Below are 16,390 nucleotides of genomic sequence, written 5' to 3'. Positions count from 1 at the left end.
TGAGGAGAGGCTATGGGACCTGAACCCATTCAGCCTCCAAAAGAGAAGGCTGAGTGGGGCTCTAGTGGCCTGTTATAAACTAGTCAGAGGGGACCAGCAGACACTGGGGGACTCCCTGCTTCACTGAGCACTGCCAGGCGTGACTACAAATAACAAGCTGGCAGAGGGTAAATTCAGATTAGACATCAGGAGGCGCTACTTCACTGTCAGGGCGGCTAGGATCTGGAACCAACTTCCAAGTGAAGTGGTGCTGGCTCCTACCGTGGGGGTCTTTAAGAGGAGGCTGGAGGAACACCTTGCTGGGGTCGTTTGACCCCAGTACTCTTTCCTGCCATGGGAGGGGGTGAGACTTGATGATCTGCTCAGGTCCCTTCCGACCCTACCAACTATGAAACTCGCAAATATTCAGATCAGTAGTTTGCCAAGAATCCTTTGTGCCTTTGCCCTTCAGCACAGCTGGCGCAAACTACCAGGTCAATGCCGCTGGCACTTGAGCTGGTCTCCTTTCTCAGTTGCAGCCTCTGTGTTGGCAGAAAGAGTCAAAACAGTAACCATGAAGAATGGATTAGTTTCCTCATTGGGAGAGAGAAAGGCTGCCCTACGGGTATATGCTGGCACAGGAAACGTTGAGCAAACCAGGAATAATAGCCATTTGGAACCAGCAGTAGGTCCTGCTGCCCACTTCCAGCAATTAGGGGCATCTGTAAATCCCAGCTGGCTACACCCAGCCATTTTCCAGCTTCACAACATAGCCATAGGCTTAGCAACAGAAGCTGCTGTCCTTGCTAAGCAGTTTACCACCCACCAATTCCTTGAGCTCAGTGGGACAAGCACACCCCAAAAACGTTTTTCTCAAGGTTACGCCCATGAGAGCTTGTTACAGAGCAGATGGAGTCTGTTATTTTCTAGGTGAAAGGAACAACACTCCTAAATCCTTTCAAACACATCCCCGAGTGGAGGACCAATTATCTAGATAATTATCCGTTAAAAGATGTGATTTTAATACTACTACAAGTAAATGAGTTGATCCTCTGTTTTAAAAAGAACATATAGGATAGCAAATAATGGGAAAGTAATTTGACTCTTCTCACCACAGGCAGAGGCTTCAATGTTTGCCACATGCATTTATGGAATGCATACTTAGCTGTGAAAATTAGGGAAAATAAAATACACAGGTTATACTGGATGCTTCCTTAACACACCCCAAGGGACAACATTCATGGGGGTTTAAACATTTGGAAGTTGGAGTGTATGCTTTAAAACAGTGGAAATTGCTTCTGAAATTAGTTTGCTGGTATACTGCTGTTACATCCAAGCAAAGTGGCACGGATCCAAGGGAATGCACTAAAAATGGTTTGAATCCTTACTAGATAGATGCACCCAAGAAAGAATGCATCTCCATCAATAGGCCTTTCACCTCTGTTGTCCCAACAACAATCTATTCAATCCCAGGTCCTTTTCAATATTGCCTGCAAGCATTAGGTGAACTGGTAACACAAACTCATGTGCCAGTAATAGACAGCTAACTCACCACATCACTACTGCCAAAATACCCCAGTGTTTGCACAAGTTTGGTACACAGATGGAGACTGGCTGGTTGAAATGAAAACTGAGCAAGACAAAGGTGATACCAGTGAGCGCAGAAAAGCATCTAGAATTCACTGTCACAGAGTAGTCTCTTTTAAATGGAGGTACACATCTAAAATTAGTCAATATAAGCCATGGCTTAGGAGTACCCTTGGGTACCTCAGGGATGCCAAGCCTTCACGGAACCTTGTTTATGGATGCTGCTACCTACCACCTTCAGTTAACTGGGAAACTCTCTCCTATTCTGAAATGCAATAACCCACAGTCAGTTATTAACATCTTCATTTCTCATTTGGATTACCACAATGCAATATACTGGCACAAAGCCATTATAACTTAAAAGTCCGAATGGTACAGATCTCTGCAGTGTGTTGCCTGAGCAACAAAGGCTACTGGAAGTACAGCAGATCTTTCCACCAAGGTCTTCACTGGCTTCCCATGGAATTCTGAATAACTTCAAGGATTTGGTCCTTATCTTCTAACAGCCACATGGTTTGGGCCCAGGCCATCTGAAGACTGCCAGCAGCCTCAGGAGGAAGACCACCGTCAACAATTCTTCTTCTTCAGCAGGATGGAAATTGGATTCGATGAGGGGACTGGACTCAATGGTCTTCTGAGGTCCCTTCCAGCCCTAGTGTCTATGACTCTATAAGGTGAAAGCTTGCCCATGCCAGAGAAGGCTTTCCCAGGAAACTGGTCCAAGATTACATCATGAATTCTTCCAGGAACTAAGGACTATCACAAGTCTCCCCCCACACTTCTCAACATGCAAAGTGCATTTCCTTGATCTCCCTTTCTACAAACACTAACGACTAAGCAAACCTAAATCCCCATCTAAACAAGCCACTGCTGTACACGCTCTTCCAACTGTGTAAGTGGATGAGACCAAACCTGACAGATGTGCAGTCACAATGCTAAATGTATGTCTAAAAGACACGAATACTCTGGTAATTCACACACTATAACCTAAAACAGAAGAGAACTGAACCCCATTTTTATTGTGCATCAGATTACCATTCCTTCTGTGTGTTGGCATTTGTCAGATGGGCTGAAATTTGGTCCTCCAGCTGAGCAGAAGGCAGACAATTAAACCAAGTGGGAGCGCTGGATGTTTTTATGCTGATCCCCAGAAGCAAGAGGAGAGGTCTGTCATGTTTTTTGTGCTAAACCAACCTTCTCTCAGTTTGTGTAACGTTTTATTTTGATTGGAGAAAAGAAGCAGCATTTTGATAAGTTAGAAGATGAAAAGTCTATTTATATTTTTTAATTAACCATGTTCTACAGTGTTATTAAGCAGCAATCAAAGATGCAGATGGTACTGATTTGATTGGCAAGAAGTGCACCATGCTGAATATTAAGGATCTCTGCCCCTATAAATAGGTCTAATCACCATCTGAAGCGTGGAAGGAAATGATGGAAAAAAAGCATTAATAAGGCTGTAATTAGGCCCTGCAGCAGCCTGCACTCTGCCATGAGTCTCACATTCCCACAGACCTCTTGAATTTTAGCTCTGGAGCCCACTACCTAAGAGATACAGGTCTCTGATTTAGGTCTCAAGACCCCCACTTGCCAACTTCAGAGACCAGAGTCCAAGCAAGGGCTTCTTCTACCTTCGGAAGACTATTGCAAGCCATGCACTGAGAGGAGACATAGCCCGTGCAAAGAAGGATTTTGTTCCCTGGCTCCTTGTCCAAAGAGCAGCACTGGAGAAGTGTGCTGTCAGAAACTGCAACTCCAGCTGTACCTGCCTTGCCCACTCTCAATGAGCTAATTAAACTTGGCAGCCCAAACTCCCTGGCCACACAGGTGGGCAAAGAAAGCAGACAGCTGGAAAGCTTTAGAGGATACTGCTACCTCTCCAACTCACAGAGCAACCTATACTGTGGCAGAGCTACAAAAAGCCACATCCCCCCTTGCTACAGCGTCAGGGCTCCTCCCCGCACATCCCAATAGCAATGCTACAATCCCCAGCCCTGTACTTATAAAGTAAGCAACTTCAACAGTGCTAGACCTTGGCAGCAATGAGCACAGTTGTCTTCCTGCATCCTGTCAAAAAAGCAAGTCACCCTTTCTGCAGGAGCACACAGCCAAATAGCCACCGCATATTTGCAGCAGAGTAGCCCTTCTCTTTGTAAAAGGGGAGTCAGCCCCTGACTTCCACCTGTCCCCCTCCACACACACAGCATGCTACAGCCCAAGGCCTCAGGAGAGGTGGGCTACTGAAAAGCTTACCTTATTATGCAGCAGGACTCATGGACTTTGTGTGCAACCCACATAATGAATTCTCCCTTGCCAAAACCATGCGTGTGGTTCAGAAGGGTGGGAAGGTTGTGGCCAGCTTTTATGGGGCAGGTTGCTTGGTTGTTTCAGGTCAGGCATGCTCAACCTCTGGCCCATGGTGCTGTGTCATCCCTGGCCAAGGCTTCCTATGGGTCTGGAAATCTGGTGGTGGGAGAGTGGTGCCACTGCTAACCTGCTGCCAAATCTCTGGACCCGGGGGAAGTCCTGGGCCCTGTGTGCTGGTTCTGATGCATGATCCCTACATGCAGAGCCAGGTGGGGGCAGCATTGGGATCTAGGGCCCAGTCCCTGTGTGGGGGACCAGAAGCGGATGGTGCCAGCTACCCTGGACCCAAACCTTGTTTCTGGGGTCAAAAGGGGGTGGTTCTGGGCCCCAGAGACCCAATTCTGGCCCATGGAGGATGGGAGGGGATGGCACCAGGCCCCCAGGGCCCAGTTCCAGCATGCAGGGCAGGGAACAGGCCATGCCAGGTCCCAGGACCTAATCCAGTCTTCAGATAGGCCCTCCCCTCACCTGGCCTGCAGGGTCAAAAGGTTGAGCACCACTGTTTAAGGCTATTAAAGCAGTACAAATGGGAGGGAGGGACTGGTTTAGCAGAAAGCCCTACCTAATTCATATCTAAGCGACAGACTGCTCCCCTAGTCCTTGCTCAACACTCCCCAGGGAATGGGGTTCTGCTGCTTCCACAATTACACCCACTTAAACAATACTTGCAATGTCAGATGAGAAGCAGAAAACCTTGAACTCCACGGTACTCTAGATCACCACTGAATGTTACTGCTGCTGTACAACAGGTTTTATGGTAGAAAACACTGCATGGACATGCTTCCTCCTCCAGGACACATGCACAATGGCTTCCACTCTTCTACACACAAATCCCATTATTTTTACAACCCTTTACCAGCAGGCACTGCATCTGGGTAAAGCAGGTAAAACATTATAAACTGGCAGGACTTTAAAATGCCAAGTCCCTCTTAAATGAATCTATCTACATGCTGAAGACTGCTTCCAGTTCAAGCCAACTGAGTCAGAGGGTTTAGATAAAAATGGTCACAGTCTGAGTAAAGCTGAGCAAAAATAAGACCTTAACAACCAGGAATGTGATGCTAGAAAAAGAGAAACTCAGGAGAATATACATGCCCATGCACATTTGGGAGCAGCACACTATCGTATAAGCTGCCTTCCAAAGTCAGTGGTGTTTCAGTTTGCTAAACTTATTAATTTCCGATACTGAAGTGGTGATATGGGGGTGGATAGTAAGAAATAGGTATCATGCCAATTGGATTCACCTAGGTTGGCTTTAGAGCAAAAGCCAAAGTGCCTCCTGTCATTACCAACATGAAGGACTAGATTTGGGAAAGGGGTAAGGGAAGAGGATGTGCTCCTTATAAGAATTATTATCACCAAGAGAAGTGGTGCTGGCTCCTACCCTGGGGGTCTTTAACAGGAGACTAGATGTACACCTTGCTGGGGTTGTTCGACCCCAGTACTCTTTCCTGCCATGGCAGGGGGTTGGACTCGATGATCTGCTCAGGTCCCTTCCAACCCTAGAAACTATGAAACTATGAAGAACTGCCCCCTTCCTCCCCTTCCCGGCCCTAGCAATGATCCATGCAAAGCGGAACAACCAGCTTACCAGTGGCAGGTCAGCCTTGTCCCACTTCTTTCCGAAAACACACTTGCCTGTGCCGGATCCTTGTGGAACACTTAGGGGCTTTGAAGGAGACCCCTTGGCTGCTAGGCCACGAGAGCCCTACTGCAGGAGGGAGTCAGCACTTCTATTGGGATGCCAAGATCTGATCACATCCTTTTGCAACCCAGGGCCCCAAAATCAATGCTTTTACTGCTGCAGCTTAGCTACTGACCAAAAGGGTCACATGACTCTATGACCCCCATTCAACACAGCAACATTAAGATCATAGAAAATTAGGGCCGAAAAGGTCCTCATAAGGCCATGTACTTCAGCCCCCTGCTCAAGGCAGGATCATCCCTGACTCAGCCATCCATGCCAAGTGTCTGTCTAACCTACTTTTGAAAGTTTCCAAGGATGGAGATACCACACCTTCTCTAGGTTGCCTTTTCCAACACCTGACTATTCTCATAGTCAGAAAGTTTTCCTAAAAAAGCAAGCCAATGAAGGCAGTGAAATCTTGGAATAAGGGTTCAAGTCCCCTGTGGCTGAGGATGGCCTACAACCCTGGTCTTTCACTTCCTGGATGAAGACTTTAATCACCAAGCTATTGCACAAACAGAAGACAACACAAATAAGGAAGGCAGGTACACAAATAAGAGCACCCTAAGTCAGGGGTCGGATCCAGGAGCTTAAGACTGGAAAGCCAGCATGCTAGCCACTGGGCTATAGCAACTGATCCATTATTGAAGTATTAATAAAGTATTATGTTTAATAAGTGTTTAAAAATAATTATCAAAGAATAAATAGGCACGAACTGGAAGATTTGGCATACAGCCAGGAATGTTGTCTCTTTGGGTCAAGAAACAGGTCTCAGAATGGGCTAACATGCCTATGAACTTCGCAAATATATCTACTAATGGAGTCAAACTTTCACCTCTGCACCACCCTGGACCAACCCAACCTATGAAATGTCTTTACATTGTATTGGCTTTGCTGTCCCATCCCCCCTCATGATTAGGGCTGAGGAGGATGCAAACTCTTGAGTTCCTGATGTCCTACCTTTCTGCTCACACATGGCAGCTCTCTCTGGAGATGGGAGACTGCCTGTAATGCAATATGGATCACAAAAATCCAATGAGATTAACTCTCCCGAAGATTTACTTTCAAATAAATAGCTGCACAGCAACAGAGATAAATACCAAGGGGCAGTTATGTGAAATGCCATTACATTAAATTCTTAGGTAAATAAAACTCTGTGGCAGAGGCTAAATGAATTTCAGAAATGTGCTTTAATCATAACTGCTCTGTCAGTGAAGACAGACTTTGATGCTACGCCTTCCACCATAGCAGGTGAGGGACTTCCATCCCAGATCCCATTCCATCTAGCTGACATCTAGAGTGACACTTAGGCACCATCCTAACCCCACACCCTTCAGGAGTCCCTGAAAAATGTTACCGCATAACATGCCTTCATCTCAGTCTTAAGGTAAAGTCACTGGAAGTGGCAAGGAGGAGGAAGACCTACCCACCTCCTGCATTAGCAGTTTTCTCAGAGTCCAGGGTTGGCCTTTGCCTCCACCCTTTCACCAGATTGTCCAGTATGAGGCATCTCATCTGCGCCCATTTCCAGACAGGCCTAGGATATGTCTAAAGGCTCTGCCATATCTGAGGCTTCCTGGGAGCCATCAGCCATGTTGAACTATCTCAGCTGGAGAGCTGGAATGCTCAAGAACAGACCCATAAGACCACCTTGGATTCAGCAAAGAAGAATACTCCTCGATTTTAATATCATCACATATAGGCACTAATATATACTGTACTTACTTGATTCCAAGAAAAGGTTTTTTCCTCCCTCATTTAACAGGGCGGAAAAATGTTTTTTCCAACTTGGAATCAATTACAGGGTGGTGTCACCAACCCCCATCCCGCAGCCTGCCCCCCACCACCTCTGTACCCCCTGCTTCTCCTCCTCACAACCCCAGGCCCCTGAACTTCCCCCACTGTACCATCTCTGCACCCCTGCAGCCTCAGGGCCTCCCCTTCCCCACCACTACAAAGCCTTGGGCTGCTCCCTTTCCCCCCATCTCCCCCCACACCAAAGCCTCTGTCCACTTCTCCCCTTCATAACATCTTACCCTTGCTCTGGAGCTGGCAGGTCCCATCCCTACTGTAGCCTGGAGCATAGAGCACAGCTCAAGCCCAGCCCTGCCACAGTGGCATGGAGGCAGTACCTCTGCTACAGGAACAGGCTGGGGTCATGCTCCATGCCCAGGCTGAAGCAGGGTGTGGAGCAAGGGTAAGTGGTGGGAAGGAGCATGGGGAAGGGGGATGCAGAAGTGGCATGGTGGGGAGACAGGGGGGAAATGAAGGAAAAGGGGGGGTAGGGCTCAAGACTATAGGGGGCAATCACAGGAGGGCTAAGTATGGAGGGGTGATAAGTGGCAGGGACAAGCTGCCCACCCCCTCCACGTCCACACCACCTTCCCTACTACTACTCGCCTTCCATTGCTCCTCCTACAACCTGTCCTTTGCTGCATCCTCCACCTGCACCCCCACACTGCCCATGCATCACCTGCCCCATTACTGCCTCTCATTGCCTACAGTGGTGGGGGGCATTTAAGACAGTCCTCCAATAATTAGATTCTATACATGGAAAATTATAACACATGTATATATTTTCCATGTATAGAATCTAATTATTGCAGGGCTGTCTTAAATTCAGGGCAGTCTTGGTTTCAGGTAAATATGGTATTTTGGACATGGCAGCACCTCCCCAAAACAAAATGGCCAATGACTTTTTCCAACCCAATGGGAACTGACTTTTTGGTACAACAATCAGCTCCAGTCTCATGCAGGACTTTTGTAAGCTCCTACCCCCTTCATTTCCTGTCCCATTCCCCTCCCACCCAGATGCAACCAGTATCCCATACTACTTGGTCCCTACAAAAATAGCTGAATATGGTACAGTACCTGTTTTCCCCACCCTTGTGTTGCTAAGGCTCCAAAGAAAGTATTTAAGAGAGTTTTCTATCCAGTCTGGTCACATTAGACCCATTAAACCTGGAGTATCAAAGATATGGCCCCCAGGTGGGATCCAGCCTGTAGAGACTGTCACCTACCACTAAATTTCTAGCTCCAGAGCTCCTCTGGGGACACGTATCAGTGGCAGGGGCAGGGGGGAAAGCACCAACTGCATTAAATCCCTGTGCCATTGCCGCTCACCCCATTGCCAGGTCTAAATCCAGTTTGCAAGGCTCCTCATGGTCCAGATTCAGCTCGTGTGGAGACCTGTGGATCTAGCCTGGTGAGTTTGACACCCCTGCATTAGGCCAATTCGTCCAGCTTTGTACACTCAGCAGCAAAAGGCAGGCTTGTGCTTCTGAGAGAAGATACAGCAACAGCTGGGAAACCCTGACGCAGAAAGAAAACTAAGTGCTAGAAGAGGAAACATATTCAGCACTGCCAAAGCTAGCCAGCAGGAACACCCCAACAGGGTGGCTTGTGTGGGAGGAACTGTTATTCGTTTAACCCAGCTTTGTCACCCTGGAAATCAATAACCTAAAAAAAAAGAGAGCCTGCAGGATGGACTGTTTCTTGGCAGAAATTTTCTTGTGAAAGGGTCAGAGAGGAGGCGATTAACAACAGAAAGTGCTTTCAGGTGATAAAAACGATTCTCTTCAAACTCATCTACCATGGCCACAGGATACAGAGTCATTCCATCCGAACAGCTCCTCTCAGACACGCAGTCCTCCTCTTCTCCTGTTCACTATCTTTAATCTGCTGAAAGCACCTGCCTTGCTCTTTCAGGCTTATCTCAGCACTATTTTTTCCCCAGACACTGTTCTTTACCTACAATTCAGGCAGAGCGTGCAGGGACTGCAGTTACCCAGCATTACCAGAGACTGCAGAGAAGTTCCCAAGGGATTATCTGCTTGCAGTTTTCCTGCCACTCAACTCCGGGATTCAGGAAGTAAAAGCAGCATTTTTTTTCATCTGAAAGGATGAATATTAACTCAGCCAAACAGATGTTTAAACTCTGAATGACAGAAAGAGAGAAGACACCAAGGCTGGCAGTCTAAGCTACTTTTAGAGCTGCATACACAACAGAAATTGTCCTGCTAGACAGGACCCCACTTGAAGATGATGAAGGAGCACCCATGTTGTGAGATCAGGGTTCGGGAATTCTCACCTACTTGCAAGTGGCAGCTCTCTACACAGAGCTCAAGCTTTCATGATCAAGTCCATGCAGCTTAAGGTTGTGCTCAAATAGCTATGGGTGCTTAGACAGTGGTCCAAACCTGGTGCGAGGGTCCCTACAACACAGCATGCTCCTCCCAAGTCTGCAGACGGCTCCTGTCAGTTTATCCCAGCTCATAACTTTGCCAAGCAGAGTGCACTTAGGTACATGCTAGACAGTTTAGCAGCTGGTTTTCTGAGAACCTTATGAGCACCAATGAACCTGACAAGAACGTCAATTCACACTTTTGCCCCTTGGGAAAGCTCTAAGCAGCTGCTGAAGGGCTAGCACTGCAGTCTCTGAACCTCACTAGTAGTGCTCTCCCCTCCATCCACAATTTATATTTGCCTCTTGATAGTAAGTGTTTGGAGAGGTTCTCCCCCCCACCCCAGCCTTGCATATGAGCAATGAGCTGGAAAAATCCTGGAAGTGCAGGAGCCCTGGAACAGGGAAGAGTGGCGAGACCTACTTCAAGCCATGTTTCTAGGAGCTCAAGAATGGGAAAACATTCCCTGGTTGTTTTTTTTCCTGAAGACCGTGTCACCTTCTAAATCCTTCCAAATCCAGGGAAATAGAGATCAGCCTATAGGAAATATGCATGCCTGAGATATGTCTGTAGAGGAGTAGAGTATCTGTAGATATGTTACCACAACCAGAGCATGCATAACCTTGAGCTGCCATGCAGGCTTGATGGGGCTGGAAGCACAGGGTTTATTGGTAGAACAAATCCCCTGTTCATATAAACTGGACTCAGTTGGAGAAGAGGAAAAAAAAAGGAAGTAGAGAGGAATTTAATTAAGGCTTCAAAATGTTGACTGAAATTCAAACCTGGGGAAAAGGGGGGAAAGGAATTGGCCCAATTTGATCAATATTAACAAGGTCTAAGATTTAGTCTCTCACCTTCATTAAGAGGAAGATGCAAGAGATTTCAAGTGAATAAAGCACGGGAACAACTGCATCATCAGCATCACTTCACACAAATTCCCAGCCCCAAAGCACTGGGAGAAAACTGGACACTTGTTTCTGTAGCTGTGTCATATAGGAGAGCTGTTGTGGAATATCCACTTTAAAGACGAGAGCAGGTCTAGCAGCCTAGGGACTAGTATTTTTCTCCAACCACAAAGTCTCTCTGAGGTGCTCCTATACCTCACCTTCTATCTGCACCAGATCCAGCTGCAGAGTGACCCCATGCACTAGTGTGATCCAGTGTGCAAAGCCATGTCATCTGGCTTGCAGGGCTCCTCAGGGGTCTGGAAATTTGGTGGTGGAGAAGTGGCGTCAGCATTAAATACCACAGCTCTAGGCTTTGCCACAGCAGTTAATGCTGCCATCACTCCCCCACTGCCAAATTTCCAGACCCATGGGAAGCCCCGCAGGCTGGATGACTGTGGGTCATAAGCTGTATACAACTGCCTTCCTCCTTCCCTCTCCACATCTTTAAAAATGACTCTGAAATAATGACAGGACTATGGCAAGTGCAGAAAGAGCTGTGTTTGATGGCTGACCGGGGAACTATACAAGTAAACAGAACCCACAATGCTGAAAAACAAGCCTCAATTATTTTCTTTGCACATACAAAAGCTCAAATTGGTTACGCCTGGAAGGAGTAAGGCAGAGAGCAGATCACATCTGTACTCCTGCCAAAGGCTTTGGAGGGGCAGCAGAGCAGAACATAGTCAGTGTGACCAGGAGGATTGGTCGACAAGTGTGAAATAATACAGAGGAGCCAAAGGAATCAATGGGAATAAAACCAAAAACAAGTCAGTGCAAGCAATGGGGTTTGAAATGGGATCTATATTCCTCTGGGAACTGTCAGGCCACAAGAAGAAGAGAAAAAAGAAGCAAGATAGATCATTATCAGATACATCAAGGATACATCAGGGGAAAAAAGCCTGAAGAAATGTCAATGACATAAAGGAACCTGTGATCAGCCCCACAGAGAGGTCTGCTGTGCAAGTGTCGTTGGAAAGGAAATGCTGCAGCAAGAGAGAGGGGCAAGAAAGCAGAGTAAGGATGAGTTGGCCCAGAGAATACAAGCTAAGCTCCACAGAGCATTATCATCTAGTGTAGTCTTCAGTATGGGGACAGGGGAATCGCTAGCACAGGAAAATAATCAGATGGTGAATTTTATCCTCAAGACAACAAGGCAGTGTGTCAGGGAAGGCACCTCAAGCACAGTGTAGAAGCACTGCCCAGGCAAGACTCTCAGAGCCAAATGAGAGAGATCTGAAGAGAAGTTATCTGAGCGGCATTTGGAGGGGCTGGACGTGTTTAAGTCAGCAGGCCTGGATGATCTTCATCCAAGGGTGCTCAAGGACTTGGCCAGTGTCATAGCAGAACCACTGACGAGGTTGTCTGAGCACTCATGACACTCAGGTCAGGTCCCAGAGAACTGGAGAAGGGCCGATGTGGTCCCCATTTTCAAGGAGGGAAAAGATGATCCAGGTAACTATAGGCTGGTTAGCCTCACCTCTATCCATGGGAAAACCTTTGAAAAAATTATCAAGGATCAGGGATGCCGCGTAGGGGGTGCAAAGGGGTGCACATGCACCCTCTGAGAGTGCTGGTGCACCCCCTGCCAGGCTGTCCTCCCCATTTAGCTGGCGGGCACAGGGGCAGGCACCAGTGCCCTCCCTGCGAGTGCCAGCTGGGAGCGAGACTGCCAGCAAAAGCAGCTGTGCCACTTCCAGAAGTGGCCATGGGACTTCCAGAAGCGGCACAGCTGCTTTTACAGTGAGTGTGATCGGCTGTGGGGGAACCGCCCCCCGCCCCACCAGTCAACAAGATCAGCCACCAGGGGACCAGGATCAGCCACAAGAAGAGGGCTACTTGTACGGTTAGGGCTTGCAGGTAAGATCCTATGAGGAGAGATCGAGGGACCTGAATCTCTTCAGCCTCTGCAAAAGAAGGCTGAGAGGGGAGCTTGTGACCATCTACAAATTCATTGGGGGGCAGCAAGGAATAGGGGATACTCTAGTTACAAGGGTACCCCTTGGGGTTACTAGGAACAATGGCTATAAACTGATGGAGAGCAGTTTTAGATTAGACATTAGGAAAAATTTCTTTACGGTGATGGTTGCCAAAATCTGGAATGGGCTCCCAAGGGAGGTGGTGTTCTCCGCTACCTTGAAGGTCTTTAAGAGGAGACTAAGCCAGCACCTAGCTGGGGTCATCTGACCCCAGCACACTTTCCTGCCAAGGGCAACGGGTTGGACTCAAAGATCTACTGAAGGCCTTCCAACTCTAAAAATCTATGAAATCTATGAGGTCTTGCCAAGAGAATCGGGTTCAGATGGATCTGGTGGCAAAGTCTCTATTCACTGGCTTGTCTCATTTCTAGCCCTTGAGTCCTCTTAACACAGAATCAAAGAGCACAGGCCATTCAGGTGTTATTGTTACCATGAATTGCTTCAGGGAGCAAGGAAAAGATCTTTAAAAGTATATATCCCCTGCTTTTCCCCCTTGTCTATGTCTGAGTTCAGAAGCATCACCTTTGATGCTGGAAGCACTGACAGACTGGCAGGGAGAGAGTTGGGTATTTCTTTCTTTACAAGGAGTCCCAAAGAGCAAGCAGGTTAGCTCTTTCTGCTTCCCAAACAAGTTGAAGGAAATGACCACACATAATTAAGCACATATCAAGCAGACTGAAAGACTGGTCATCCTTTCCAAATCACAACAGCTGAAGCAGAGCATGAGAGGGTAGTAACAGCAGAACAAAATCCACACAAAGGGACACTACAATGCACAAAGTCTCTCGAGGGAGACACCAAAGTTAGTTTGCTTCTAGACCTTGCAGAAGGCCATGTAAATGACTTCTAGTCTGTTCCAGAGCAATCCCTGCACTCTTGGAAAATCAAATGTTTCAGGGAGTTGAAACAGATACAGACCCTCTCAGTTTCCCTTTTTCAAGCCACTTTCACCAAGACTCCAAGTCTTTACCAACAATGGCTGCCAGGCAGTCCAAGTGAAAGGGGCAGATGCTTCCTCAGCTTGACAAAGGGCTTTTGTGCCTAAAAGCTTGCTAAGAAGAATTCTGCCAACTGTTTGAGTTAGTCTAATAAAAGATATTGGATTTACCCAAAGAACTTTGTCTGCCTAGGGGCTTGTGGTCTCACTCCAGTCTGTAGCCGAGGAACGTTTACAGCATGTGAAGCACAATGACAGCACATGCCAATGGGAACCTTGGCTGGTACAGCAAAAGACAAATGGGCTGGGAGAACCAGCTTACTCTTCCTTAAAGTACACAAGTTTTAGTATTTGAAGAACAACTGCAGTACTGTAGGAGCGATAACAGCACTGAATATACCAACTATTCTGCCAGGAAAGGCTCAAGCATTGTAAAAGTGCTCAGCATTTGAGCCACTTTATAAAATCTCATCACGAAAGGTTTGTGCATGTGGAGAGGAGGGAGGTGATGGTTTGTGCTTACTACTAAGACAGCCTTTTTTTTTTTTTTTTTTTTTTTTTAACAGTATTCATTATGTTGGTCAGCAGTGCCCCTCTGCATACACAGCCAGGTTCGATACCGCTGCAATTTTATCACCGTTGGCTGACTCATTCTTCATTTTGAACATTGGGGAATTTTAGTACAATAAATGTATTTCACCACAACAGCATTTGTGTTCATTTTGCAAACATTACCAATGCATTTTTATTTGACATATAATTGCCCCCCCACAGCTAACTGTGTGGCAAGACCAGTGTGTATTTTAGTCAATGGTCTGAAACAGTTCCTTATGCACAATGTACATTTAACATCAAAATTTGTATTGTAACGTATGTGTGCATGTGTGTTGAATAAGAATTAATTATTGTGATGCAATGCAGGAATAAAAGTTAAGTTTTGCATAATCTAGTGGCTTTCTTCCTACTAGCTGATTGGTTAGGAGCAACTGCCTGACATACAGATGAATAACTATTCTGGTAGATTATATAGCACAATGCTAATGCAAACTAGCATCTGACTTTCTGGATAATGACAACTTAACTAGCTCACAGCCTGCAGTCCCTTCCCCTGTCCCTCTCTACCTCCCACCCTTCTGGGCTTTTCCTTGGTAGACTGCATTCCTGACAACCTGTTTCAGGTTGATTTCCTTCTCTACCATGACAAGCATACACAAATCACAATACAAATACCCTTCAGCTTTCCTCATTCCAGGGGTTCTGCAAAAGCCTCAATGTTCCCCCTCCCCACACACACAAACTCCAACTCAAAGCTGTGACACCACATTGCACCCACTATAGGGTTTAAAACAGTGGACTTCACAATTCATTTCTAAGGAATGAAAAATGGGATGTAACAAAGCATGTTCAAAATCAGTCATCCAACCAAACAGGTTACACTGAATGAATCTTACCACTATTTCATTTTACCAGGCATCTCTAAGGCTCAAAGAAATCATAGATATGCCAAGTCTATCACAGGTAGAAGGCATTTTGATTCTATGTAAGACGTGTCAGAGCTTAAAACAGTTTGTTAAATACACTCCTAGTGCCCCATCCATAGCTCTTTGCTTGCCTCAGATCCAACTGGGAGGTAATGTTTTAGTTCTGTGGCACCTTTTACGCTGGAAAGTCTCTTCAAAATGTTCCCTGTCCCCAAGGAAATGTGATCACTGTGCAGATGATGGTGCCTATGGCTCTGGGGAGAAGGCCAAAAGCCGGCTGAATGCAGCGGTGCCAGGCACCAGGTCAGTCCGAGGGACTTCGCCAGATTCGCATTCTCAGCCTCTATGTCTCCCCTTCCTGGAATGAGACTCTAGCTCTTAAAGAAAAGCCTTCCAGCCTGGAGGCAGGCACTAAGGCAGCATTATTATCCACCTGTCCTTGAAGAGAGCCTGGACCTGCTAGCTTGGAAGGCATCCTCCCTTCACTGCAGTGTCCCAATACTGCTGCCACATTACCCCCTCACTTTTCCATTACAGCAGGGGACACAGGCACTGAAAACCTCAACCCCTCCCACCTGCAGAGGGAGAGACCAGGACACAGAGCAACAGTGCGACCTGCCCAGGCGGGAGCAGGGCACGGGTCTCCTAGCACAAGGGTCACTACCACAGCCTGAGAGCTGACCCTTCATGAACCTGCACGGGCAGAGGATGACTGTGTGAACAAGGAGCCAGGGCATGCGCAACACCAAGCACCCATGCGTGTGCACACATGCCCGCACACATGTGCATGTTCTCGCATCCATGCGTACCCACAGACATGCGCGTGTGCACACGCGGGGCACACACGCACACCTACTCGTCCTGCCACGAGGCCTTGCAACGGCGGCCGGGCCGGGACGCCCACCACAGGGCAGGGAGAGCAGGGGGCCCAGCCGCCCCAGGGAACACGGCACCGCCCCTCCTCCCGCGGCGCCTCACCTGCCACGAGCGAGAAACGCCCCCTCCCCGCTGCTCGCCCCAGGACCCGGCGGGGAAACAGCCCCCTCCGGCATTCATTCACTTCCGCCCCAATGAAGCATCACTTCCGCCCCTACTTGGCATCACTTCCGTTTGCGCGTAGGTCCCTCTTCGTTCTGAAACGCTTCCCATCCTGGTAGGCAGCGCCCCGTAGTGCGCAGGCGCGACATGGAACGCGCCGGCGTGGCGGCTCCGGGCGCCTTCTGCCAGGGGAGGGGAGGGGAGGGG

The 16,390-nt window shown here is 47.7% G+C and overlaps 1 protein-coding gene across 2 annotated transcripts in view; it reads right to left on the bottom strand.

The window, feature by feature from the left end:
- WASHC1 (WASH complex subunit 1) overlaps positions 1-16,216 on the bottom strand; it is a 62,308-nt gene extending 46,092 nt beyond the window's left edge. The window contains exon 1 of one of the 2 annotated variants that reach the window (XM_019544605.1): positions 16,142-16,216. In XM_019544605.1, coding sequence (XP_019400150.1) covers positions 16,142-16,201 — 60 coding nt within the window. In that variant the 5' untranslated portion in view covers positions 16,202-16,216. Of the gene's footprint in view, positions 1-16,123 lie in introns of both variants that reach the window. The other variant, XM_019544604.1, reaches the window with a different exon arrangement.
- Positions 16,217-16,390: the final 174 nt, after the last annotated feature.

This window comes from Crocodylus porosus, unplaced genomic scaffold, assembly GCF_001723895.1.
Source record: "Crocodylus porosus isolate Cpor-Errol unplaced genomic scaffold, CroPor_comp1, whole genome shotgun sequence".
NCBI lineage: Eukaryota > Metazoa > Chordata > Crocodylia > Crocodylidae > Crocodylus > Crocodylus porosus.
This window is presented reverse-complemented; position numbering and strand designations above follow the sequence as displayed.